Source organism: Neomonachus schauinslandi, chromosome 7, assembly GCF_002201575.2.
Source record: "Neomonachus schauinslandi chromosome 7, ASM220157v2, whole genome shotgun sequence".
NCBI lineage: Eukaryota > Metazoa > Chordata > Mammalia > Carnivora > Phocidae > Neomonachus > Neomonachus schauinslandi.
The window spans coordinates 90990949-91017233 of NC_058409.1; the positions used below are offsets into that span (position 1 = coordinate 90990949).

At 38.6% G+C, this 26285-nt stretch overlaps 1 protein-coding gene across 1 annotated transcript in view; it reads right to left on the minus strand.

Annotated features, from left to right (window-relative positions):
- Positions 1-26285, minus strand: part of RANBP17 (RAN binding protein 17) — a 323969-nt gene that overhangs the window by 52082 nt on the left and 245602 nt on the right. Inside the window, exons 19-22 of the mRNA XM_021698279.1 lie at positions 18803-18906; positions 12760-12848; positions 5290-5397; positions 2382-2464 (exon numbers count right to left, since the gene is read on the minus strand). Of these exons, the coding sequence (XP_021553954.1) occupies positions 2382-2464; positions 5290-5397; positions 12760-12848; positions 18803-18906 (384 nt within the window). The remainder of the gene's footprint in view (positions 1-2381; positions 2465-5289; positions 5398-12759; positions 12849-18802; positions 18907-26285) is intronic.

Here is a 26285-nt window from a genome sequence, read left to right on the forward strand (position 1 = left end):
AGGTCCAGTAACACTGGACGAGAAAGTCACTGCTCTTATCAGTCCTAATGTAATAGGGAATAAGCCCCAAAGGAAAAATTACACTTAGTGAAAGAAACTGGATCGAGAAAAAGAAGGAAAGATACAATTGTGATTGATAACAGAAATCTGACATTTCCACCGTTAAAGCTCTATCAACTACTAAGCAATTCTTATACGTACATTGTTTCCTAATAAGAAATATTATTTCCTTTTTAAAAGCGAGGAAATAGAAGCGAAGCACTTATTATAGGCAGAAGGAAGCAGGGCGGTGTGGTCCCAGCCAAGAGTAGAACCAAAAAGTGATGTGGTCAGTGAAACCCTGTCCAAAGAAGGCTGGTTCTGTGAGTCTAAGAGAACGGCTTTGGATCAAGGAGATGCATGTTCGCCGAATGCCATTCCATGTCACACCCTGTGCCAAGCCCTTTACCCAGAGTAGCTCACTTAACCACCTCTTCTAAGTAGACGAGTAGGTCAGTAGGTAGTCTTCCTATTTTCGTGTATGAGAAAACAAGGCACAAAGAAGTATGGTGTCTTGGCTGATGGGCATGGAGTTGATAAGGGTTGGTACTATGATTGGTACTCAGAGCTTTTAATCTTCAAAAACTATGCTTTTTCTTTCTTTTCTTTTTTTTTTTTTAAAGATTTTATTTATTCATTTGAGAGAGAATGAGATAGAGAGAGAGCATGGGGGGGAGGGACAGAGGGAGAAGCAGACTCCCTGCCGAGCAGGGAGCCCGATGCGGGACTCGATCCCGGGACTCCAGGATCATGACCTGAGCCGAAGGCAGTTGCTTAACCAACTGAGCCACCCAGGCGCCCTTTTTCTTTTTTTTAAGTAGGCTCCATTCCCAGCGTGGTGCCCAGTGCGGGGCTTGAATTCATGACTCTGAGATCAAGACCTGAGCTGATATCAAGAGTTGGATTCTTAACCAACTAAGCCACCCAGGTGTCCCCAAAACTATGCTTTTTCTAAGATACCATTTTGGAAAATGGTCCAGACATTTATCTTTGGTAAAACAATGAAAGGAGTTAGATATACACTGGAAGTACAGCAAACTGCATTGAGAATATTTGAGAAGGGGTCAATTTTTACCTTTAGGAGGCAAAGCATTTCTACTTTATATGATTCTAAAGTGTCTATTTCCAACAGATAAAAAAAATTGTGACAATGTAGTTGCTGGTACAGATGAATATAGGAGAGTGAAAGTTTACTGCCTTAAATAGGTGCTTTCTGGAGTTTTCATACACTTACAATCTCAAACTCTAAAAATCAAATGCACAATTAAGACTAAGCACTTTTAACAGAGCCTACAATGCATATAGATTATCATCCCAGAATGGGTTTTGAATTGAAGTGAAAACAATTTTTATTTTTCTGCCTTTTTTTTAAAAAAACAAAACAAAACAGGCTCTTACTTTTAAAAAGGTGATACACTTTTAGTGGTTGTTCCTATACATATGTGTGCACACACTCACAGACACACAGACACTTAAAGAGGCTTTACAAAATTTTGCAAAATCTGTTTCAAGGTGCTCAAAAAGAAATATGAAAATTACGGGTAATTTTTGAGACCAAATGTACTCAGAGTTGGCTACTGATTTGGAAAAGTAAGAACCAACAGGCAAAACAGAGAATAAGAGGAGAGGACACAGAGAACCATCTCTCAAGAAGAGCACCGCACAGAGCCCAGCCTGTAGGCAGCATTCATGGGGCAAAGTAGAACAGAGGATTCTTAGACATCCTCCCCCCATGCCCAGGCTCCATAAAGATCTCAGAGAGTTGAGAATTTCATTGATGAAGCTGTCAGAATTGGCAAGTATTAGGGTTTATGGTAGTTTTAAGGTTCAAATGTAACCGCTAACCGAATTTTTTGACAATAATTGAATAGGACCAGCTTTACTATAGAACTCTGATTCTAAGGGTGCAGTGCCCAAAAACTCACTGTAATAAAATATTTACTGCTCTTTAGCAGGATATTTTTCCAAAATTCAGTGCTGGTGACATACTGGTCTAAGCATTCCTTGATTCACAGTAGCAAATTCCCTGATGTAACTTTTGGCAATTTTGAATATGCTCTAACTTTTCAGTATTCTATCTAGTGTATTCCCTTTGCTTACTGACACTGCAATTTTACCCAAAAGAAATTCATCAAGTTGTTCAGGCATGATTTGTAGTCAAAGGCGTGCTGCTTACTTACTTTTGATGCCAGTATGATAGCTCTGGCTTTCTGCACTCCTATTACCCACTTCACAAATTCATACAGATATGAAGGTTCAAAAGAACAAAATAACTAACATCTTTCTTTTCTCCGAAGAGATAAAGTTATATTGCTGAGACAAATATGGAAAAAGATACTCACCATAAGTGCAAATCATTTTACTAGCTTCTCTGAAGAGAAGAATTCCATTAGGAGATGATACATCAAAATTCAAACGCTGGGATCTAAGAAATACAGCCAAAAATCAGACTCTATAGGTAGATAAAGAAACCAGATGTAGATTTAAAGTGCCTACCATTTTCATTTATTAGAAGTAGCAGCAGTACAATTATCCCTTTTTTAAAAAGATTTATTTATTTATTTGAGAGAGAGCACGTGTATGCGAGCGTGAGTGGGGGAGGGGCAGAGGGAGAGAATCTCAAGCAGACTCCCTGTTGAGTACAGAGCCCGAGGTGGGCTTGATCTCACAACCCATGAGATCGTGACCTGGGTGGAAACCAAGAGTCAGATGCTTAACTGACTGAGCCATCCAGGCGCCCCTACAATGATCATTTTTTTAAAATGCCATTCCATTAAATAAGTGTTGATAAAATATGTATGCTGATTTCTCACTATAAAGACATTAGGACAATTAAGAAGAGTTAATTTCATTCATTTGCTGATTAAAGGATTCACTTTTATCTATCAAAACAATATCTTGACATCCTATATTGCAGACCTCTTACTCTCTTCTCTTTTCATGCAAAGTGGTTGATAGATAGTACATAACAAAATCCAGGTGTGTATATGTAAGTTTATATAAATACCTGGATAGAGGTTTACATCTGCAATCTCCTGTAGTGCCCCATACATATTTTTAAAACAAATTCTAAAGTGATGGATAGAAGATCTAGGTACTTTTAATACTGTTCATATGCATAATGAATCACCTGAAACTTCAAGCATATTTCAAATACATTAAATTCCAGTCAGACTATAGTTTCCATTGTACATAGCTCAAATCAAGAGAAAGAAGTCCTGGAAGTTCTAAATGAGAACAATTCTACTTCTCCGGTTCCTGACAGGTGGGGGAACAGTATGAACAGGATAAAGGACTGATATGCCATTATGACATAATATTTGCTTTTTAAACATCAGTTTGGCTTTAGCTGGTTTTGATATGCCTGGTGTCTGTGCTTTCAAGAAATAATGGTATATATTTTTAAAGGACTAGCAAAAAATATGAAACCAGGTCCTAGCAAAGAGATACCAAAAAAGCAAAGATACTTGCTAAAGTCCTTTTGCCAGGAATGATGAATTGTTGCTTCTCCATGCTTTTTCAAAATGCTTTAGAATAAGGTGCAATGATAACTTATTAGAAATACTGTGAACCTTTTGATTGTTGGCATAAAATTATTGACTAAAGAAAAGAAATGTACGTACATAATTCACATTAGATTCTGGAGAAATATAGACAAGATAACATTTTCTGAGGTTACAGATTTTCACTAGGTACTTCTTATATGATAATTGTGCTAGATATATATGAATCATTTGCCTACGGCAGGTATAAAATATAATATATAATGGAATGATTTTTTCATTTAGTATTAAATGTTATATCAGCAATATATAATATCAATTATCTGGTTGAAAACATCATAATTTCATAAAAACAAATTTCTAATATGAAATACATAGCTACCCTTCCTTATCTAAGATACATACGAGAATAGTTTTTAAAAAACAAACAGCCTTAAAAAGAGTAATACTCACATTTCTTTATTTGACAGGTCTTTTCCCACCTCTTGTTTAATAGATTTTAAATTATTACTGTGAAAAACCCAGCATGAGAGCTAAATTACAGCTGCAGTCCATACTCCTTCTCTGTCTGGATATCTCCCTTCCAACACGCAGTTTACAAAGAGGAACTGATGAAATAGGATGGCTATGTGACAGGTAATTTGGTGTGAAGCCACATTCATAATGACATATTCTAAAGAGGTAAAACCAATTAGCTTTTTGCAGTTTTTCTCTTTTAGCTACATCTTTGTTAACATTTACATGCAGAGTATTTGAATCTCTGCTGGTCTGTGCAAATTATAAGGTCAACTAGGCAATTTTTTCTTTATTTTTAAGTTTTTAGGCAATTTTTAAGAAGTGTTGTAGCTGTAAAAAAAGAAGTGTTGTAGTTGCTATTTATGCTATTTTTCACTCTTAAAATTTTTTATTGAAGTATAATTAACAGACAGTGTCATATTAGTTTTAGAACCACCATGAGATTATAGCTTACACCTGTTACAATGGCTAGAGTCAAAAAGACAAGAAATAACAAGTGTTGGTGAGAATGTGGAGAAAAAGGACCCCTTGTGCACTGTTGGTGGAATGCAAAATGGTGCAGCCACTGTGAAAAGCGGTATGGAGGGTGCTCAAAAAACTAAAATTAGAACTACCAGACGATCCAGCAGTTCCCCTACTGGGCATTTACGTTCCCTCTCCCAAATGAAAACAGTAATTCGAAAAGATATAGGCACCCCTGTTTATTGTCATAGCAATTTAAATGAAAACGTTGAGCACACAAATCATCCACATACATGCATACTGCCAAAGAGGAAGAAGGATAACTTAGAAGTCAAAGCAGGGACAATGCCGGGGGCTCCTGAGACAAACTATGAGTCCATGAACTGCTCTGGGACTCAGTTCCCTTCTTCATAAAGAAAGCAGCTCAACTCGGAGACCTCTAAACTTCTTTTCTGCCTTAAAAGTCTACAGAATTCAGTTAAGCCCTGAAACAGTAAAAATAGCTGCCCTTCCTCCATTTGTGCTTTGAATATTTTAAATAATGGTGGTGGTAGTCTTCCACCTCACACACCTAAGTGTACTACGTTCTTTCTCCCAAGGGGTCTCAACCTTATGTCTCTAATTCTATTGCTTTCACCAGTTATTTTAAACCTTCTGGTTCCTGAGTTCTTGCTAAGCCTTAAATATACACATAGCAGGCAGGAAAATCTGACCTCTGGAGATGCTGCCAAATAGCGATTTTTTTTTTCTCCCCCAGTGCACTTCTTACCTATTTTGCATCAGTTCTGCCATAAGTTTTAAGATGGGAGTGGTACATGCTGGCTCTCCATACCACCGCTCGATCGTCCTCTGAAGAATGGGAAGATATGTGGGGTACCTTTTAAAAAGCCTGTTAAAGAACTTAAGGGTCAAAAGAAATACTGTTCCTGAAAATTAGTGGCACTTAAAAAGCAAAAAAGGAATCCACATTTGCTCTATGTTTAGTATACAATGGCAATTTTATAAATTGCTCTCCCTAACCTGCACAGCTGTACATTTCTGGGGGGACTGTAAATGATTTGCTCTTCTTTGTAACATATCCCATACATTATGTTACTTCATTCTTGGTACACACTATAAATAAAAGACACACCCCACAAGTATCATGTAAGTAACACATTTGAAGAATTGTGCTTAATACTGTAGGAAAGGAAGAGAAATTTAATGAGGATAAAGATATATTTGAATTGTTAATACCAGTTTCTTGGGCATTAAACTACTTAAGAAAAAAATGTTGTTTATTATGAAATTTTGAAAATACATAAAAGTAGAGGGAGATAGTAATAATAACCCCCATACATCTATCTTTCATCTTAGAAACTACCTATACTCTTTTTGTTTTTTTAAGTTGTTGACTTGCTCTGCTTGGTCCCACTGCAGTTGATCCAGGGAACACTGGAGATGTTAGCTTGAAGAAAAGCTTCGGGTAACTTTTAATATACTCAGGGTCAGCTAAAAGGTAGTCCCATGTACACCCAAGGAGAAATTCTCACACGTCCTCATCAATAGTAAGAAGTGTATGCCTCTGATAAGTCAATGGCGGAGACCATCAGAACCTGGAAAACCTGCCTCACTGCCACTGGCCCTTTAAGCCGTAAGTGACCTCCTCCTTGACAAATGGACACATAAATAGAAAATTAAGGCCTAAAACTGCAGCAGAAAAAAAACTCTTGCTGTGCCACTCCTTCCTTTCCTTTTTCTTTTCCTATTCTCTAGGTCTCTCTCTTTCTGATGTTTTCCAATGTACTTGTCTTTTTGTTTCAATGAAAGTGCTGAACTGAATCACTTAATGGCATTCCTTCCCTGTGTGGTATGGGTAGAGATCTCCATGGTGAAAAAGATCACAAGTTTTTCCCCTGTTCTTAGAATATATTTCATATTCCTTAGGATAGCATACAAGGATCTTTAAGACCCAGTCCTGCATACCTCCAGATTCATCTCTTTGTACTCCTGCCCTATCCATGGTTCAGCTGTTCTTAATTCTCTGCAAATCCACAGATGCCAACTCTCTTGTCTCCATTCCTCTACATTCGGCTTCTTCTGCTTTAACCCATTCCTCTTTCAACCCAGCTCAAGTTCACTTCCCCTGGGATGGTGAAACTTTCTCTCTTTTGCCAAAAGGCGTCGATCTCTTCCTCATCTACGTTCAATGAGCACTCTGACCCCGTATCTCTTAACAACAGATTCTACTAGGGTTGCTTGCTTGTGTTATCTGCCTGCCCCATTAGAAAGTGAGTTTCTAAAGGGCAGACTGTGCTTCCCTACCATGCCCCCCGCTATTGCTATTTGTCCCTCAGAAGCCTCCCTGGCCTCCCCCTCCCCTAAGACTTGGTTAGGTATGTTTCCTATGTATGGCTACGGTACCCTGTGCTAGCTAGTGCTTTCGTATCTCCTTATCTCTCCTATTCTATTATACACTTCTTGAGGGCAGGACCTAGGCACTTGCTGTACACATGGACCTGGCGCAAAGTTGATTCCAATAAATATTTGTTGCTGTAAACTTGTCAACCTTAAAATGAGGTATAGCGTATTCGATTAGATCTATTTATTTCTTCCAATGAAAATAAGCCTTCTAATCCCTTAGGAGTGGCAAGCTCCCTAAAATTGCAAAAGGCAATACTTTGTCTCCCCAGATATACAATGTTAAGTCTCTGTATTTGTATATATTGTATTTGTATATGTTGAAAGAATTTACTTAACAAGTATTTACTGAAGGCCTATTGTAGAACTATCTATTCATTGTTTTAGACTCTCTGGAGACACCAGTGAACCAAACACTGAAAAATTCCTGCCCTCATGGAATTTATATTCTAATAAGAAAAGACAGAAAATAAATAAAAGACATATATGTTATGTTAGAAAGTACTACAAAGGATAATAAGGTGGAGAAGGGAGATAAGAAGTGTGTATACATAAGGTTTCAGTTGGATAAAAAGGAAAAAAAATGAAATCAATGAACTTAATTATTAATTCTATCTTGGCTATTGTCAGATAACTTACTGTTTTTTCCATGTAGTAGGAAATATGCTATTTTCTTTTTTTTTTTTAAGATTTTATTTATTCATTTGAGAGAGAGAGAATGAGAGACAGAGAGCATGAGAGGGAGGAGGGTCAGAGGGAGAAGCAGACCCCCCCCGCTGAGCAGGGAGCCCGATGCGGGACTCGATCCCGGGACTCCAGGATCATGACCTGAGCCGAAGGCAGTCGCTTAACCAACTGAGCCACCCAGGCGCCTGGAAATATGCTATTTTCAACAGATCATAGATACTATGTGCTATTTACCGCACTAGGGGCGAGGGATCCAGAGACAAGTAAGGCGTGGCTTTTATTCTTGGGGAATTCATCCTCAAGTGTGAGTGGCTGACATCTAGTAGAGATGCTCTGGGTACCAAAATTCAGAAGCAGTGCCAGAGGAGCACAGGTGAGAAAGGATTCCACCAAGAGATCCCCTGAGCACGAACTTGGTGATCACTGGTGGAAAAGCATTGGAAAGGCTTGTCAGGAAACGGCAAAGACCCAAGTCTCGGAATCTCAGAGTACCCTAGGCCCACGCAAGCCTCTTTGCCAGGCATTCTAAAGGCATCAGGCCCATCCTATTTTTCAGAGCACACTGCATGCACCATGGGAGAAAGCCGGGGGATATGAGGGGATGCTCCCTTTTCTGTGTGGAATGAGAGTGGGGCCAATTCTAATATGCTTCTGACAGAGGTGACTGCCACAGAGAAAATGAGTGATTACTGGGAAGCAGAGTAGAGGCCTACCGAGCAGGGAGGTGAAAAGGGCTTCAGAGCAAGAGTGCCGGACTCAGATTACAGGGTGAGAAGCAGAACCTTCTCTCAGAGTTTAATTTTCCAGGGCCTGTGAGGACTACGTATATATGGAAAGCAGGAAGACAGTGGGAGCCCTTAGGTAGAAGAGGCACAGACCTATTGCTTTCACCTAAACCTTCTTGATTAATTCCTAACGTCTCCATCAGATAAGTGAAAGATCATAAGCATTAATGATGTGACATTGCGTTAATCAGATGCCAAATACAACAAAATGAGAAGTACGGGGTTTCCTTCTTGACAACCACCACCCATCCATCCACCCACCGCAGAGTTAGTTTAACTTACTATGTGCTGGGCCCCAAGAAAACAGAAATGAGTAGAAACGTAATTCTCTCCCCCTGGGATCTCCGAGTAGGGGAAGCACAGTAATATCCTAGAAGGCAATAAAGGAGTTTTTCTTAAAACTGTTAGGAGATAGGGGTGTGAGGATGTGATTCCAGAAGAGAAACAGCCTGCCAGTTCACAGCTTATTTTAAAGGTACTCCACGAATGCAAAACAGGTGTACCTTTGTCCACGAAGCCAAATGCTGCTGGAAGTCTCTCCTTTCTCTCCTGTCTAGCAAATGCCTATTCAACTTTCAACACTTTGCCCAACTTTCACTTCCCTGGGAAGCCTACTTTTTTTTATTTTTATTTTTTGGCCCAAAATGCCAATCTCTTCCTCTTACATGTTCATATGGCCCTTTGCATACATCTTTGTGACAACACATTGACTGTTCATTAGTATGTTATACTAGTGAATATTAGTATGTTATATCCACTAGATTGTGAGCTTCTAAAGAGCCGTCCATCTTATTCATTCTGGTAAAAAGCAATCCTTTTATTCATTCCTCAGGCCTGACACATAGTACTTAGAACAATGCTTGCTGAACAGTGATTTTTCAGGTTTACTTTACTACTTGTTTTGTAAGATCCAGGGAAATATCTGCACTTTGACAGAGCCCTTTCTGATTCCCCAGCTAAATGCAATCACTCTATTTGTATCTGTTGTTATGGCACTCATCACCTTCTATATTTTATTACAGTCATTTATGTAGGTATCTAACAGACTCTATTTAATTACAAGCTCATTTTGGGATAGGATTTGAGTCTAAGTAATCTACATCCCTCATGAAACCTAGCACAGTCCTTAGCCAAATTTGCTGAATAAGTGAGCAAATGGGATTCGTTTGTCTCATCCCATATCAGGGAGAGGAACTAACAACAGTGGTGGAGTATTTACTTTGTGCCAGACATTATAGTGGGCCCTTTATAGATGTCAGTTCACTCACTTTTTACACTATACCTGTGAGACAGGTATGATTAACCCTGTTTTGTGGAAGAGAAAACTGATTCTGAGACAGTAAGGAAGTTCCCCAAGGCCCCACAGGTTAAGTGGTGAAGCCAGGACTGGAATCCGTGACTATTTTATTCTGAGGTTTGCGCCCTTCTATATACCTCCACGTGGTCTTGTCTTTGTATGATGTGTTTATGCATACTAATAAACAGCACCCATGACCTGACTGAAAACCAGTGGACTTAGAGATCAGGTTATGACGATCATACACTTTCCTTTTTCTTTTCTTTTTTTTCCAATTGCCGTCTGGATTTTTGACACTCAGCAGTCTAAGTATGATCTGGGAAAAGTCTAAACAAGGTGACTAAATGCACTACAAGGTAAGGTGCTTTTATATTGTCATGTTCTCACTATAGGGGCAAAGAAGTGTATCAACGATTCTTCAATTCTCCAAGAGCAGAACAATTTATCAACATGTTTGCTATGTAGTTGCAGGCAATTTGGTTTTGGAAGGACAGTGATAAGCAATGCAGTTCGTGTAGCAGTTAATGCAGTCAGTGTTTACAGAAATGTTTTTGAATTAAATAGCTAACCACTAAAATAGCATTTTATCAAATAATCGTCATAAATATAATGCATTTTGACTTTAAGATGACATATGCTCTTATAGGACATTTCTTCTGCATGCTAAGGACTGTATAACAAATTAAAGAACACACATTTGTGTGGATAAAAGGCAAAAATAAACTTTCCCCAGCAGTAATGTGGGAATCATCACTGACGGTTTGACATATCAATATTTCAGGAAGAATAAATGACTTTCATATCCATGTTTGTTGTTGTTGTTGTTTTTTTTACCATATACTTATTCATTTTTACTTTACTAGAATACTTTGAAAAGAATCTATACCTTATCACCTGAAACTGCTTAAAGTATTTCAAAATATTTTAATAAAGCTTTTTGAATTATCAAATAATGTAACTTTTAAACAAATTTTACTATTATTATAAATATTTGCTCTTCATCCCTTGCCCAAAGGAAAACTATAAATCTTGTCTCAACTGAATGAACACCATTTATCATATTCATTTTGTTGTCAATACAATTATGAAAAGCCTTTGGCCTTTTCCCAAGGAAGCTGATTTGCTACTGAAACTCAATTATTATAAGCAAAGCCGGTACCAAGCCATCCTGTTTGGCAATCTAACATAGCTTCCTGCATAACTAACACTTCGCCCTCCACCACTGACCCTAATAACATCAACATCTATGGTCACATGGAGGAGACAATAGTTTCCAGTTCAAAACAAAACATTGAGTCCCAAGGCCTTCCATTTGCTATTGTCGCTATTGTCTGCCATCTGCTGGACAAAAGTTTCATTTTAGCTAGGTGCCCAAAAGACGAAGCTTAGGGAGGAAATGGAAAACAGACTTAATTAAAAACTTCAATTATAATATGTTCTATGAATTTTAGGCAGTATCAATTATGGCAGATATTTGTATTCTTTGACACTGAGGGGAAAGGTTCTGGACTTGATTCTTGGTTGGAACTGTTGAGGAGGGAAACATGAAACATTAATTGCTGGACTAGGCCTGGAGTTACAGCTTGGTTTCAAGATCACCATCAATTTTAAAGTGCCAAAACTAGGTTTTTATGATTTTTCAAATAAATGAAAGTTTTTACTTTGTGAGCTTCCATTTATGTTTAGATAAATAAAAGGTCGTATGTAATTTCAGTTTATTCTTCATAGTTAAAAGACTTTTAGGACTTTCCATGTTAAAAACTACAGTCTCTGTACATGTACTTTGTATGCTGATATAAAGACATGGTTCTTCAATGACATGGAAAATTCTTATCTCTAACCCTTCTATGGACACATATATCTGATGAAGTAGGTTTTAATAGTAACTAAAAATGTAAGTCAGTATTCAAATTAATGTTAAAAATTTTTTTTTTAATGCGTAGAGTTCGCCCTAAAACATGCCCAGACCCCTTGTTAGCTATGTTTTTGGCCTAACTGTGGCATCCATAGGGAAAGACTGCCTTTAAGAAGTTTCTTTTGCAGCTTAATTTATGAAGGAAGTTTGGATAAGAAGGACTTCAAGAGCCAACTGAGAAAGAGAGTAACTTAAAAAATAAAACAGCTTTATTAAGGCTATCGAATTCTTTTTAGGTGTTTTGATGGTTTTATGTATAAAGACATGAAAACATATTACACCTATACGACTTGTGTAAATTGTCACTTCCTGTTAGGATCAAGGAGGATTCATACAATATTATTAAAACAGTATTAATAGCAACTGTTTATGACTCCCAGATACGTTCCAGACATTATACAAAGTGTGTTACCTATTTTAAGGGTCACAGTGAGCTATGATACTGGATGTCTCCTTTTCTAGATGAGAAAACCAAGACTCAGAGAGGTGAAATGACTTGCCAAGGTTTACACGGCAAGTGGGGTGCTGGATTTCAAACCTGGTCTGACACCAAAGTCCATGCTCATCTCACTCTTACGTGAAGAGGTATTTCTGTGGGAAATGTTTGTTTGTTTCTTTGTTTATTGATGTTGTTCTCTGTACTAAGCCTTGGCAAAGGAAAATTCAGATTTTATACCAAATGAAAAATCCTGACCATTTATTTCCCCTTTTTCATGTCCACTGATATTCTCATGATGGCGAAAAACTGTAGCATGACAAATTAAGCCTCTGAGAGATAAAGTACCCTGCTAATTGAGATGGAGTAGAAATTCAAATCCCCTCGAAAAATGCCAAATGGTAAGATGCATTGATCCTGAGTTAAAGATGTTAGCCTGATTATCCCTGCAACCCCTACATAAACAATCATTTGGGTATGTGATTTTTAAGTTGTCAATATTTAATGGCACCAAAAAGTGACCTCTCTGAGCTGGGTCTCCAAATGCTGTGCTCAGTTATCTGCACTGCTGCCACTGTGCTGTAATTTTTAGCTGATTACACATTAGTTCATTTAGCTTTGTTTCCTCTTCCCTACTGTGCCATACTATTAAACGAAAGCGAGGGGCCTGGCACCCCTCTGTGCACGGAGCTGGTATTGTCACACTGTAATAAGGATACATCCAGTCAAACAGCATGGTGTAGCTGCTCTTTGTGTTCAGTGCAAAGGCAATCCCTCGAAGATCTCTTGCCAGCCCGATCAACATACGCTGTCAGTGGGAAAGAGACACAGTAATTGATTTTCACGTTAGCACAGAGCAGATGGAGTAATAATCAGGCAATAATGACCACATATCTGATTTTGATTCATTAGCTAAAATGTCTCGCTCAGATCCCTTTCTATAGAAAACCGTAGACCCTTTTAAACAAGCAGACCATCAAATCTGCTGACCAACTCGACTTTGCTTCTTATAAATTGAGCTAAGTCATGATTCCAGTAGTTTAGGAACATTTGGATTCTTAATATACTTTGTTTCTGAATAATGCCAAATTAGAAAAAAAAAGGGGTGGGGGAGAAGAGGATTGGTAATTCCACAGAACAGAGATGCACAGGGTCTAGACGTTATTTAATAATAGCAAATCTTAAACCATACCAGCTTGCATGCAGTCAGTCCACTATGCAACCTAGAGTCTATCCTGGAAGCACACTGGCATTTAAAGATCCCGAAAGAATATCTCTAGTCACCAAGGACAAAATAAAACTGGCCAGGTGACCTATCGCTACCATGACATTCCGAGAAGGGCACTCACAATCCCCAAGCAAGGAAAAGGAAAAGGTGTAAGGAAAAAAGATCTGTACTGGTTATTAGAAGACTTGAATTTGAGTCCCAGCTCTGTTGCTTGGCTGTAAGACTTAAGGCAAGGCAACAACTCACAGTCTCAGTTTTCTCATCTATAAAAGGGGCTACTATTGCCTCTTTCACAGAGGCATTGTGAGGAATGAATTTAATAAATTTATGTAAATATGCCTAACAAGAGCCTGACACGTACTGAATGTTCCATAAATATTTAGTTTCAGAGAGACAGAAAAAAACTACTTGACTCTTAAATAAAAGAGATCTGACTTGTACCCCGGACTCTTAATTAAGCTGTCCTTAGGATGATGCTTGGGAAGAGAAAAAGAAAACCCAGGAACAGATGCTAGAATGTCAGAACAAAGAGCACAAATAAACATAATTGCAAAACAAGGGGGTGGGATAATTGAGATATGCAACTGTGATTTCTGAAGATACTGTTTCAGTAGAAAGATTCTGCCAGGAAATGGCTCTGAAGTTTTCTTTTTACCAGATTTTCTTTTTCCTCACACATTGGTAAGAAATGAAAACCTCTTTATAGGAAGGCCTTTAAATGATCATCAAGGACTTGGAAGTGAATCGTAAGCCTCATCTTAATGGCTAAATAACATCTCAAAGTACAATAACCGTTTATCTGTCAGAAGTACCTGCAATTTCTGATCATCCCCCAACCTTGTACCTAAAAGGTGACTCGATATAACCAGAAGTCATCGTTTATAAAATATTTAGTTTCTAACCACCTAACTGTTTCTAAAGTGATGGTAATCCGAATTTCTGAGTCTGTAAACCCTGAATTTCTGTTTCTTTAAATGACTCATTCTTTTTCCTCTCATAATCTCACTAGTCCTTGTTAGTCTAGAATCGGCTCACCTCCTTACAGTTCTCTCATGTGACTTGCTATTTTTTTTAAAAAAAAGCCGTTTTGCCTTTTATGTAACCTATTTTCACCACCTGGAACCTGTTCCCCTCTTTTGTAGATTTCCACGTTTCTCACAGCCTCCAGAACAAAATACGTCTTCTCAGAAGCCTTCTTGGAACAATCCTATTCTGAGTACGTAGCTCTGCAGTCTTTCTATGATAGTGGGCATTTCTATTTTTATTATGTATAATAAAAATATATACAATATGTACAGGTTACAGGTTATGCTTTCAAATAACATTAAGTTTTCACATATACATAAGGCACCCACATTCGGCTCTAAACTGGTCAACAGGAACCAGGAGTTTCACTTTCTTCATGCCTAGTGCAAAGGGCTCTTAAAATATCTTTAGACCATCTTCATTACACAAAAAGGCTAACATTTACTCTATCACAAATTTTTTTTCTTTAAAAGATGCCAAGTTAATAAAAGTGCTCTAAGTGACTCGCATCTATGAAATCATATCAATGTTTACTTTTAGAAAATGTTACTACAGAGCAGAGGAAGCATATAACAATGTAAGAGCTAACTGTATCTTTTCAATAGATTCGACTGGACAGGAAAATGCAGTGTTCACGTGAATAAGACATAGATTTCTTTCTTCTTTTTTTTTTTTTTTTATAAAAGATTTTATTTATCCGTTCATGAGAGAGAGAGAGAGAGGTAGAGGGAGAAGCAGACCTCCCGCAGCGCGGGGAGCCCGATGCGGGACTCGATCCCAGGACTCCGGGATCATGACCTGAGCCGAAGGCAGACGCTTAACCATCTGAGCCACCCAGGCGCCCCAGAAATAGATTTCTTATGCTCAGACAATATCTCGTATCTTACGGCAGCAAGAGTACTGTAACAGTCTATACAGATACTCAGCACTGAGGGAGTACTTTCTTGGTAGCCAAAACGTACCCAGCTCTGCCATGAGACAGGCCGACTGTTACCTAGAAGTTCAACTGGACTACTAAGCAATCTCAGAGAACAAGAGGCGGTCTGACCAAAATTTAGGGAAGGGGGAGCCACGGTTCACCATCTCATTTAAAATAGTACAAAGGGGTTTATTTCAAAAGTTGCCCTTCTCCTGTAGTTGGTCCACACTTGACTGATCTATGATCCTATGACTGTCCTATGTGAGGCTGGTTTGGGGAGCCGGGTAGGTCTGGGGTATCTGATCTTAGGGATGCCTTCTGGATAGTTCTAGGAGAAACCGCTCAGTGCTTCAGCACGCTGCATGGTGAACAGTTGTCTGTGTGCCAAAGCGTGAGACAAATGGGCCGGGAAACAGCCGAGACGCGGCTCCTTCCACCCTGACCCCCCAAACAGGGTTTCTAATGGCGAGTCTGACAGACCCTTTATTGTAGTGGCACTACTGGGGGCAGCTATAATATTATCCTCATAATTCCACTATATAATAACAACAAAGAAAAAGAAGGTGAAGGGTCATTGTGCTTTGTCTTTAGAATTAAGATGGCTGTCTTCATCCTTACAGCATACTCTTAATTCTGGAGACACATCTTAATAACCTCTAAATAGTTCCAACAAAAGAGCCGTGTCAGAGGAATGAGCAGGCCCCAAGGTGTTTCAACTGGAGTGTTTTCATCTGCCTTTATTGCTCTATCCCTCTCCAGAATTAAGGCAATAACCTGTGATAAATTATTCAGGAACTGCTACAGGGATCAAAGCAAAATCATTCTGTTAAAGTGCTGTTTGCAACATTTGGCACTTAGTGCGAAAACTTTTAATGTGCGCATGCTGAAAATCAAGGATTTTAAATAATTTAACATTGTGGAGTTTTTACGAAGGGACTAAAGATAGCAGGTTCCTATTTAACTGCTCCTCTTCCTCCGAGAAGTTTTCATTCATTTTCCTTAAACTCGATGACGTCATGGCCAAATCAAAAATGATGCATGAGTCAAGGGAGTGTGGACTATATTTTACTGTGGATACAATTATAGGGGGAACACATATATTTTGAACTAATGCTTTGGAGCCAGGATTTGTCACAGCATTTTCTTTCTTTTTCCCTTTACTATGAAGAGAAAAACCCAAGACAAAAATTCAATGTTCTCTTCAATTTTATTGGGACTAAGTTAAGAAAACAAAGCTATAAATTTAAGAGCTTTGCAGCATTTCCTTCCCTCACAACCATATTTCAATTTGGCAACATAGGTCCTTGATGCTTATGTTCATCCTAAAACCCGCATTTGAAAAATATCTATAAATAGGGAGCTAGAAAATGCTGGTAAGGGTTGCAAATTAAATGAATTTGGCAGTCCTGCGGCATTTTCATAGAGATATTTTAACAGCATCACCTCCTGTGGATTGGAATACTAAATACTTTATTGAAGAACAAAACAGAACTGTTTTTATCTCTAGTACTTGCAAAATGAAGTACCTGAAAGCACTTTTGCATGTATTATTTATTCATCATGATAGAAAAATAGCCTTAACCTAATAAATTACATTTAAAAGCATTTAGTGCAAAAGTTTTGTTTATGATAAAGCAACAGATTTAGTTCTTTATCGGTAGCTTAAAGCACCAAGTTTTCTTTATACAAATTAGACAGATGGTGCTTACAGTAGAATTTACTAAAGGTCTGTCACAACAAATGCAGCCAAGCTGCATATTTAATCACTGCAGAATCTTGTCTACCTGCAGCTGCCAACTGCTAATCCAATTTCCCTGATAAATGTGGCAAGAGACACGATCAGCAATAAAGAGCATCTAACTCCATTTTCCTGCAGGGCGTCTTTTGATGAACATTTAGGACGGAAGCACGGAGTGCACTGTGTGGCCTTGGTTCGCGGCAGCTGCATGCATTCTGAGGCACAGTTCTCAGGTTACTCACTTAATTCTGCCACTATCATTACGTTGCTATTGATCTCAGTAGCTGTTGCCTACACAGCATTACTCTAGATGAAGCTGAATCAGGCAGTTATCATGCATCAAACTTGCTCAAAAGCCTGGAGATTTCCCCTTAATTACTTGTGATTTTATTTGCAAATACCGTTAAAGTGTAATCAAGCAGTCACTTTCCAGGGTCGTTAAGAACTTGCTGGTTTAGGGATATATCACTGGAACTCCATTAAAAATGACTCTAGGAAGATGGTTTCTATCAAACTAGATGGGATTACATCAAAATGGGCTTGGAGTATAATGAAATCTTCAAATGAGACAAATGTAATTTTTATCAAGATGGTGTTTTTCAACCTCACTGCTTCTTTCAGATATAAAGGGCATGGAGAGCCACCTTAAAGCTGCAAAGCTTTTGTTGGTCCTTCAAAATATTTGGAAGACATCTAAAAAATACAGCTAACCTGAGTAGAAACTCTGGTGAAGAGTTTTCACAAGATGATGAACACAAAGAAAATCTCTAAGATCCTTTTTGGTTTTAAAATTCTATGACTATTGCATGTTGATAAACATTAATTTCAAAAACTATTTCAAAAGGTATCGCATTTGGCTAATTATTTTCTGGTAGAAGAATTTCCCTAAAATAATCATCAAAGGCCACTGTTTTACTATCTGGCTTCTTACTGCATGCATATATATATTTTAGAGAGAGGAGAGGCCATGGAAAATGATGGTTAATGTTTTCGACTTATTCCAAATAACAATAAAATATGACTTGAGCATCACTAACAAAGGTGCCTGCATCCTCTAGAGTACATTTATTAGTCTTTTAAAAATAATAATCAGTGTCAATCTATTTAATATAGCCCAGATACATTATGATTTCAGAAGATGCTATTCCTATTTTGCAGATCTTGTGTTCCTCACCCCCCACATTAAAATATGGGACTGTTTTGTCACAAACAGCTTGCTACACTTAAGGATTTTACTAATAAAACATAATGTTGTCTTAGATATTATGACTGTTGCCACAGCTGAACTGACTTGTCAAATCAATCCTAATACGGCTCCCACAGGCACATAAAAACCTTATTTAGCTATCAGTTATCCTAATCACTTTGTTCAGTTTAAGAATGCAATACTTCAAGACCAGCTCCTATTTATACATATATGCCTAGCCATTTAATAATGTCTTGATTTATATAAATTCTTGTTTAAAAAAATATTTAGAGATGTAGTGTTTTAGCATGAGTATGTGTGCATTCCTCCATATAAATATATTGAGGCACACAGTGCAGGGTAGATGAGGGAAGAGAGATGCTTTAAGTGGTGTACCCATGAGAAGTGTTCTTTTAAAGATACTGCCACAAGAGACAAATCATCTAATCATAAACTGCCCCAAATCACTCGCTGACCTCAAAGTCAATTTGTACAAGAAACTAAAGAAGTACTTACACGAAAAGTACAACTCAAAGACACATGCAATTGAGGAAGCAAGACTGATGAGGCGCAGAGCACGTACAAAGATGCAGAAACCTTTTTGTGGATCTAGATATCCCAGCATGAGCAAAAGCATCTTTCGTCACATTTAGGAACAAACCCACCTTCACATCTTCTTGTTTAAAGTTGTTGTTGAATATTTGTAATACTGTTTCAAAAGAGACTGTAAGAGGCAGCATGAAATTCTCAAATTCGTCTTCATCTTCGCCTATCAGAAAAACAAAAGGGTCACCATGGTTTAAAATGCATGCTATTGTACATTAGCCTAGGCAGTGAGTGCTTCATTCAGGCTTAGAAATGTCCCTGGGAAAGGGTCAGTCTCCATTCACACTCATGCTGTATTTTGTACTTTGTTTGGCTCATTGAATATTCTTGTGTTTTGCCTTCTCTTTTGCACCAAATGAAATAGCAAAATTACTTACCAGCCATTTTTTTTTTTCTGGCTCTTTATTGGATCAAACAGACTCATGCCCCAGGCATCTCAGCCCTTCAGTTCTTAGTGCCCCCAGAGCTTCCCCAATGCCTCAAGGAAAGCCACTTTCAAAGCCTCAGAGACAGGGATCCTTTTTTCCCCTTCTCTTTAGGTGCCAAGGCCCTAAAGGGCTCAAAGACTCAGGTGCCCAGAAAGCTCTAAGTTATTATTCCCCTTTATTTATGTTCTCTTTTATTAATTTGTTAAATAGATAGCAGAGAAGCTTTTATCTGCCAAATAAGATGGGGGTCCCTCATGGGTCATTTGGATTTTAAGTACATTCTCCATGGGTACACTTCCTCTTGCACCAAGCTTCCTTTTCTTTATAGAAACAAGTCATTTTCTATTGTTTTTTCCCTTGAAATGTAGACTGCAGTTTCCTTAAGGATTCTATCAAAACAGAATCTTCACTTCAAACATGGATATGCACAAATCGCAATTTATTTTTTATTAAAAATTTATATTTTAGTTGACAATGTTATCATTAGTTTCAGGTATACAACACAGTGATTCAACTTCTCTATAGTTATGCTCTGCTCCCCACAACTGTAGCTACAATCCGTCACCACACAATGCCATTACAGTATCATTGACTACACTCCCTATGCTGTGCCTTTTATTCCCCTGACTCACTCACTCCATAACTGAAAGCCTGTATCTCCCACTCCCCTTCACCCGTTTTGCCCATCCCCTCACCTCCCTTCCCTCTGGCAACCATCAGTTTGTTCTTGGTATTTATAGTCTGATCCTGCTTTTGGTTTATTCATTTTTTTTACATTCCACCTGAGTAAAATCATATGGTATTGTTTTTCTCTGTCTGACTTATTTCACTTAGCATAATACCTCTAAGTCCATTCATGTCGCAAATGGCAAGATCTCACTCTTTTTTACGGCTATGTAATATTTCATTGTGTGTGTGTGTGTGCGCGTGCGCACGCGCACGTACACATCTTCCTTATCCATAGACACTTAGGTTGCTTCCGTATCCTGGCTACACAACTGACAAGTTATATAGTATTCTTTTCATAAGGGATTTCTTTTTTTTTTAAAGATTTTATTTATTTGTTTGCTTGTTTGTTTATTTATTTATAGAGTGAGCAGGGGGAGGGGCAGAGGGAGAGGGAGAGAATCTCAAGCAGACTCCACACTGAGCATGTGGATCCCGATGCGGTGCTCCATCTCATAACCCCAAGATCATGAGCGGAGCTGAAATCAAGAGTTGGATGCTCAACCAACTGAGCCACCCAGGCGTCCCAAGGGGTTTCTTTTCTTTAATTTTTTTAAAAGGATGAAGCCTGATGTGGGGCTTGATCCCAGGACCCTGGGATCATGACCTGAGCTGAAGGCAGACGCTTTAACCGACTGAGACACCCAGGCGCCCCAAGGTGTTTCTTTTAAATGAGAGAGGTGATTCTTTCCTTCATCCAATGCCACAGGAATTGTGAGCCCCCCACTTTACTGATGAAGAAACAGGCAGAGAAAGGTTAGGTGACCTGCTCAAAGTAGCATACTTAGGAAGTGACCCTATATGGTCCAGACCTCCTGATTTCGATGCTATCACTTTTTAAATAGAACATTAGAGAGGAAACAAGATCTCAGAGAAGAGATCAGTGATTCTCAAGTTTGGTCCTTGACACAGCAGCATCAGCATCACTTGGGAACTTACCAGGTGTAAATTCCTGGGTTCCATCCCAGAGCTACTGAATCAGAGACCCTGGGGGTGTGGGTCTAGAAATTTGTTTTAAGAAGCCCTTCAGGTGATTCAGATGTATGCAAATATTTGAGAAACACTGGTCTGTACATCATTCTACAGATAACACAGAAGGTCAATGGCACAATCAGGATCTTTAGCCTCTTATGGAGTGGCTGATCTGGCTGACCCTCATCTTTTGTTACTTCTCTTTCCCCTTTAACCTTATGCACTTTATTTCCAGAGTCCAAAAGAATCAAGGACTTAGCTTTGTTCACAAAGAGATATCAAAAGGTCAATGAGACTTTCCTGGTATGCTGTTCTGAACAAGGGTCAGATCTCTAAGTGAAGGGTAAAGCAGACCAGATTATAATCCCTGCTCTGTCAATTGGCTATGCGACCAAGCTATTCCTCTTAGCTACATCCTCTGTCAGCTGGTGATAACATTAGAGACCTTTACAGAAGGTCTTCCTTTTCCAAGCCCAGGTGAAACAGCAGCTCTCCCAATCTGAGCTAAGCTCGCCTGCAAGTACTCCCTAAGGCCCCCCACAAGCAATCCCCCTTCTCCCTGTGGGATGCCATAGCATTTTGTCTACTCTTGACAACAGGTAACATTGATCAGTCTGCCTCGAATTTGTAGATATTTAGGCATATAGCTAATAAGAGTAATAATAATGCCTAACATCATTCCACCACTACCACCATTTGATGAGGGTTACTGTGGGGATTAAATAAAATAAAATTTATAATGTGTGTATGTAAATTATTAGATTTGTCAGCCTACACTGATAGTATCTTTGGCTGTGCTTCTGGAGAGCTGAGACTGTATCTTTGCATTTCTCAGTGAAGGAGAATGATGTAGGCAGGTAAAGCTCAGCAATAAACAGAACCAGTGTCTGGCTCCACCCCTTACTGCTTAACTTCGGATATTCACTAATTACCCTGAGTCTCAGTTTTCTCATCTACAAAATAAGGATAAAAATACCTATCTTTGTGAATATTTAATGTTCTAACACATGAAAAATAGAAGATGCTCAATAAATAGTAGGGTGGTGCTAGCATTATAGTATTGGCACCTAGAACAGTGTCTGGCATGTATTAGGGAAATACTGTATTTGAATGAAAATAAAGGTGAATTTAAAAAAATCCCTTATTTTCTTAATACCTGATATGAATAATACAATAGCTAATTGAAGTAGACATTATCAAATCCTTAAATATATAATATATATACACATTATATTTAAATGATGTATTCTTACTCTCCTAAGATAACGTATCTTCTAAATATGGAATTATTCATGAGAACAGTGGTAACAATCACTGTAGGCAGATAAGGGTACAGGAAAGAGTGGATGCTTTGAAGGTTCTAAGCTCAAATCCTGGCTCTGCTACTTGTTAGCATTCTGGTTTTGGATAAATGAGAGCCATTAACATTTTTGTTGTTTTAAGCTTTATATGGACCTAGAGAGGTGATTACGGTGTTCAAACAAAGCGTGACCACCAGGTTGTCCCCCAGTACCCTTCCTTTGGGAGCAAAGCTTTCCCAAGATATTTAATCAGAACAAAGATAAATTCAGGACTTTACCATTCAACCCTTCCCTTAATACACGGAGCTAGAGATCAAAAAACTTCATGACTCATCTCTTTCCTCAATCAAAGTTTGAGGTATGGGAAAATCAAGGCACAGAAGACAAGCCACCAACATGTGCAGGGAGAAGTCAAAGAGCAAATACTAAAGAAAGGAATGTGAACAGCAATTCTACTTTAATGTCATATCCTCAGAGAGGCCTTCCCTGACCTCTCTACCTAAAACATTACTGTAAAACTCGCCCCGACCCCCACCCATTTTCCACTCCCATAATCTACTTTATTTTTCTTATGGGACTTACTGTGACCGCGCTGTATATTCACATATGTATTCATGGTCTTCCCTAATAGAATGTAAGCTCCTTGATGCAGGAACTTCATCTGTTTTGATCACGACTACATCCCCAGTGCCTAGAATAGGGTCTGGAATTCAAGAAATAGTTGTGTAGTGACTGAATAACAGAACAGTAGTTATTTCCTGAGTGCTTATTATGTGAAGGCAATGAGTTTAATACTTGATTTACTTAACAGACACCAATGTAGCTGTTCCTAGGTTCCAAGCACTGCTGCAAATCATTAACGGTCTCAACAATCCTATGGAGTTGTATGATGATTTCCTTCATTTTACATGCGAACAGAGAGGCTCAAAGGGGTTAAATGGTTTGCCCAACAACCCTGGGCTGGTAAATGTCAGTGGACTTGGATCCCCAATTCCATCGGCTTTACCTCCAGCTCATGTTCTTTCCCCTGTCTTTACAGGGGTGGACGGTATCAGAGGTAGGCACTGAAGTCAGGGTTACAGAATCTTGAGTTTAGAGCTGCATGAAGTTAGAAGAGGGTGAAGAGGGGTGGCTGGGTGGCTCAGTCGGTTAAGTGGCTGCCTTCAGCTCAGGTCATGATCCCAGGGTCCTGGGATCGAGCCCCACATCGGGCTCCCTGCTCAGCGGGAAGCCTGTGTCTCCCTCTCCCTCTGCTTGCTTGTGTTACTGCTCTCGCTATCTCTCTCTCTGTCAAATAAATAAATAAAATCTTAAAAAAAAAAAAAAGAAGAGGGTGCAGAACAATCACATCGGTTCTGGTAGGGAGAAAGGGATTCCTCAACAATCATTTGAGTTTAAGATAGGCAAATATGATACACTGGTGCATTATTTCCACAAAAATGTTTATGTTTCAGTTAGCACTGTTCCTCTCTTATTGCAAAGTGATACGTTGTATTATCTAAGTTGGAAAACTGGTCATTTTTGTTTATGTCATGCAAACAAACTCTATACAACATTTATTAGAGATTTTTTTCCTTATTTGTATTACTCTTAGAGGTATCAATTACTGCTTCCGACAGGAAAGGAGAAAAACACAAGTTCACTCTTTTACAACTTCATATTCAAGTATGCAGTCATATATTTAATACGCCAAATGTATATGATCATTTTATGAATAATAATTGAAGCTGCTCATTTTTTTTCTGACCAGAGCCCAGAAGCCAGTATGATTTGAAGGTGAAGTGCCAATTTACAGACTAATATTTTCATTGGCATCAGGAAAAATAATAACATAACATTGTTTAAGTTCTCAGTTATGCATAATAAAAATGATAAATTCTTCAGCTTTTCGGTAAAACCCAAATCTAATCCCCTCTACTGGATTTCTGAGGATCTGATTCAACAGAAAGTTATTCATTTTAGGAGTTTCAATTTTTTTTTCCTTCAGAGAAGTCACATTAAAATACTAACAGAGAGGCACCTGGGTGGCTCAGTTGGTTAAGCATCTGCGTTCAGCTCAGGTCATGATCCCAGGGTCCTGGGATCGAGTCCCACATCGGGCTCCCTGCTCAGCGGGGAGTCTGCCTCTCCCTCTCCCTCTGCTGCTCCCCCTGCTTGTGCTTGCTCTTCCCACCCCTTGTGTCAAATAAATAAATAAAATCTTAAAAAATAAAATAAAATAAAATACTAACAGTAACCTTTTTAGTATATTGGCTCTCAGATATGTTATTTTTAAGACGCTTCATTTGTTATTTTATATAATTTAAGACCCTGAGTGGTGGGAATGTAAAATGGTGCAGCCAATATCATATGATGCAGCCACTGTAGAAAACAGTTTGGCAATTAATCAAAAAGTTAAACACAGAATTGCTATTTGATTAACCAATTGTACTCCTAGGTATACACCTGAGAGAATTCAAAGGGTATGTTCACACAAAAACTTACATACAGATGTTCATACCCATCATACCCACCCAAATTTAGCATTATCCTAACAGCCAAAAGGTGAAAACCCAACTGTTCAAACAAAATGTGGTATAGTCATACAATGGAATATTAGTCAGCCATAAAAATGAACCAAGTACCAAGACATGCTAAACTATGAATAAGCCTTGAAAACATTATGCTACGTGAAAGAAGACAGACACAAGGGCCACATATTACATGAGTTCATTTATATGAAATTTCTAGAATGGGCAAATTCATAGAGACAGGAAGTAGGTTAGTGGTTACCAGGAGCCAGGGGCAGGGGAAATAAGGAATGACTACTTTAAGATACAGGATTTCTTTCTGGGGTGATGAAAATATTCTGGAATTAGATAATGGTGATGGTCGTACAGCCTTGTGAATATTGTGAATGTACTAAATACCACTGAACTTATAGTCTAACAGGGTGAATGTTATGGCATGTGAATCCCAATAAATAAATAAATAAATAAAAATACAAAACCCAACCCCAAACAACAAAAAACCACCATCAACAAAATTCTCTCCACCTTTAAAAGTATGCCGAACAGTGAAACTTCTCATTTCCTCAAATTCAAATGCATATAGAGGTTGGATTACTGGGGACTTGGGGCAGTAGTCAAGGAGAAGTTAATAGTACAAATAATTATCATAATTATTTATGGTTTATAAACGGTTACTGAGGATTTATTATATGATAACTACTGTGTGAAATACTTTGGTATTAGTGACAGGTTAGTATGGTAGGCTGAATAACGGCCCCTCGAAGATGCTCATGTCCTAATCCTTGGAATCTGTGAATATGTTAGGTTACAAGCAAAGGGGAATTGAGGTTGTTAATCATCTTCAAAACAGAAGATTATTCTGGGTTATCCAGATGGGTCCAAGGTAATCACAAAGGTCCTTGAAAGTGTTAGAGAAAAGTAGACGGGGAAAACCAGGGAGATGGCAGTAAAAGGTTTTGACCAGATGTTGCTGGAGAAAGGGGGCCATGAGCCGAGGAAAGCAGGTGGCATCTAAGCTGCAAAAGGCAAGGGAACAGATTCTTCTGCAGAGCCCCAGAAAGGAACGCTGCCTTGCTGACACCTTGATTTTAGCCCACTGAGACCCCATTTTGGGCTTCTGACCTCCAGAACTGTAAAATAACAAATCTGTAATATTTGAGCCATTCAATTTGCAGTAATTTGTAATGGGAGTAATAGTAATATTACTAATTACTAATATTAGTAACATTAGTAATATTAGTAATAATACCTTAGTAAAGGTCACATCTAATGCTATGAAGCTCTCTGTTCCAAACTACGGAGAATTAAGAGGGGAGATAAATAAGAAGATACAGAGGCAGATGAGTGAGGAAAATAATCTATTTAAAACCAAGCATCATTGGGTCCTATCAAAAGAGCCAGTGACTTTTGCAGGCCTAGGCCCACATCATCTGCTGTTCCCCAGTGCTTCATTAGGATAGCACGTCTCCAGTTCTATTAGAATAAGTCTTGAGAAAGGTGCCTAGCCAGAGCTAACTGGGGCCCAAATTTAGTTTTCCTTTCAGTTTCTCCCTACACAGCCTAGGAGGTGTAGCTGACTGTGATAGGACTGGGGCTTCAGGGAGG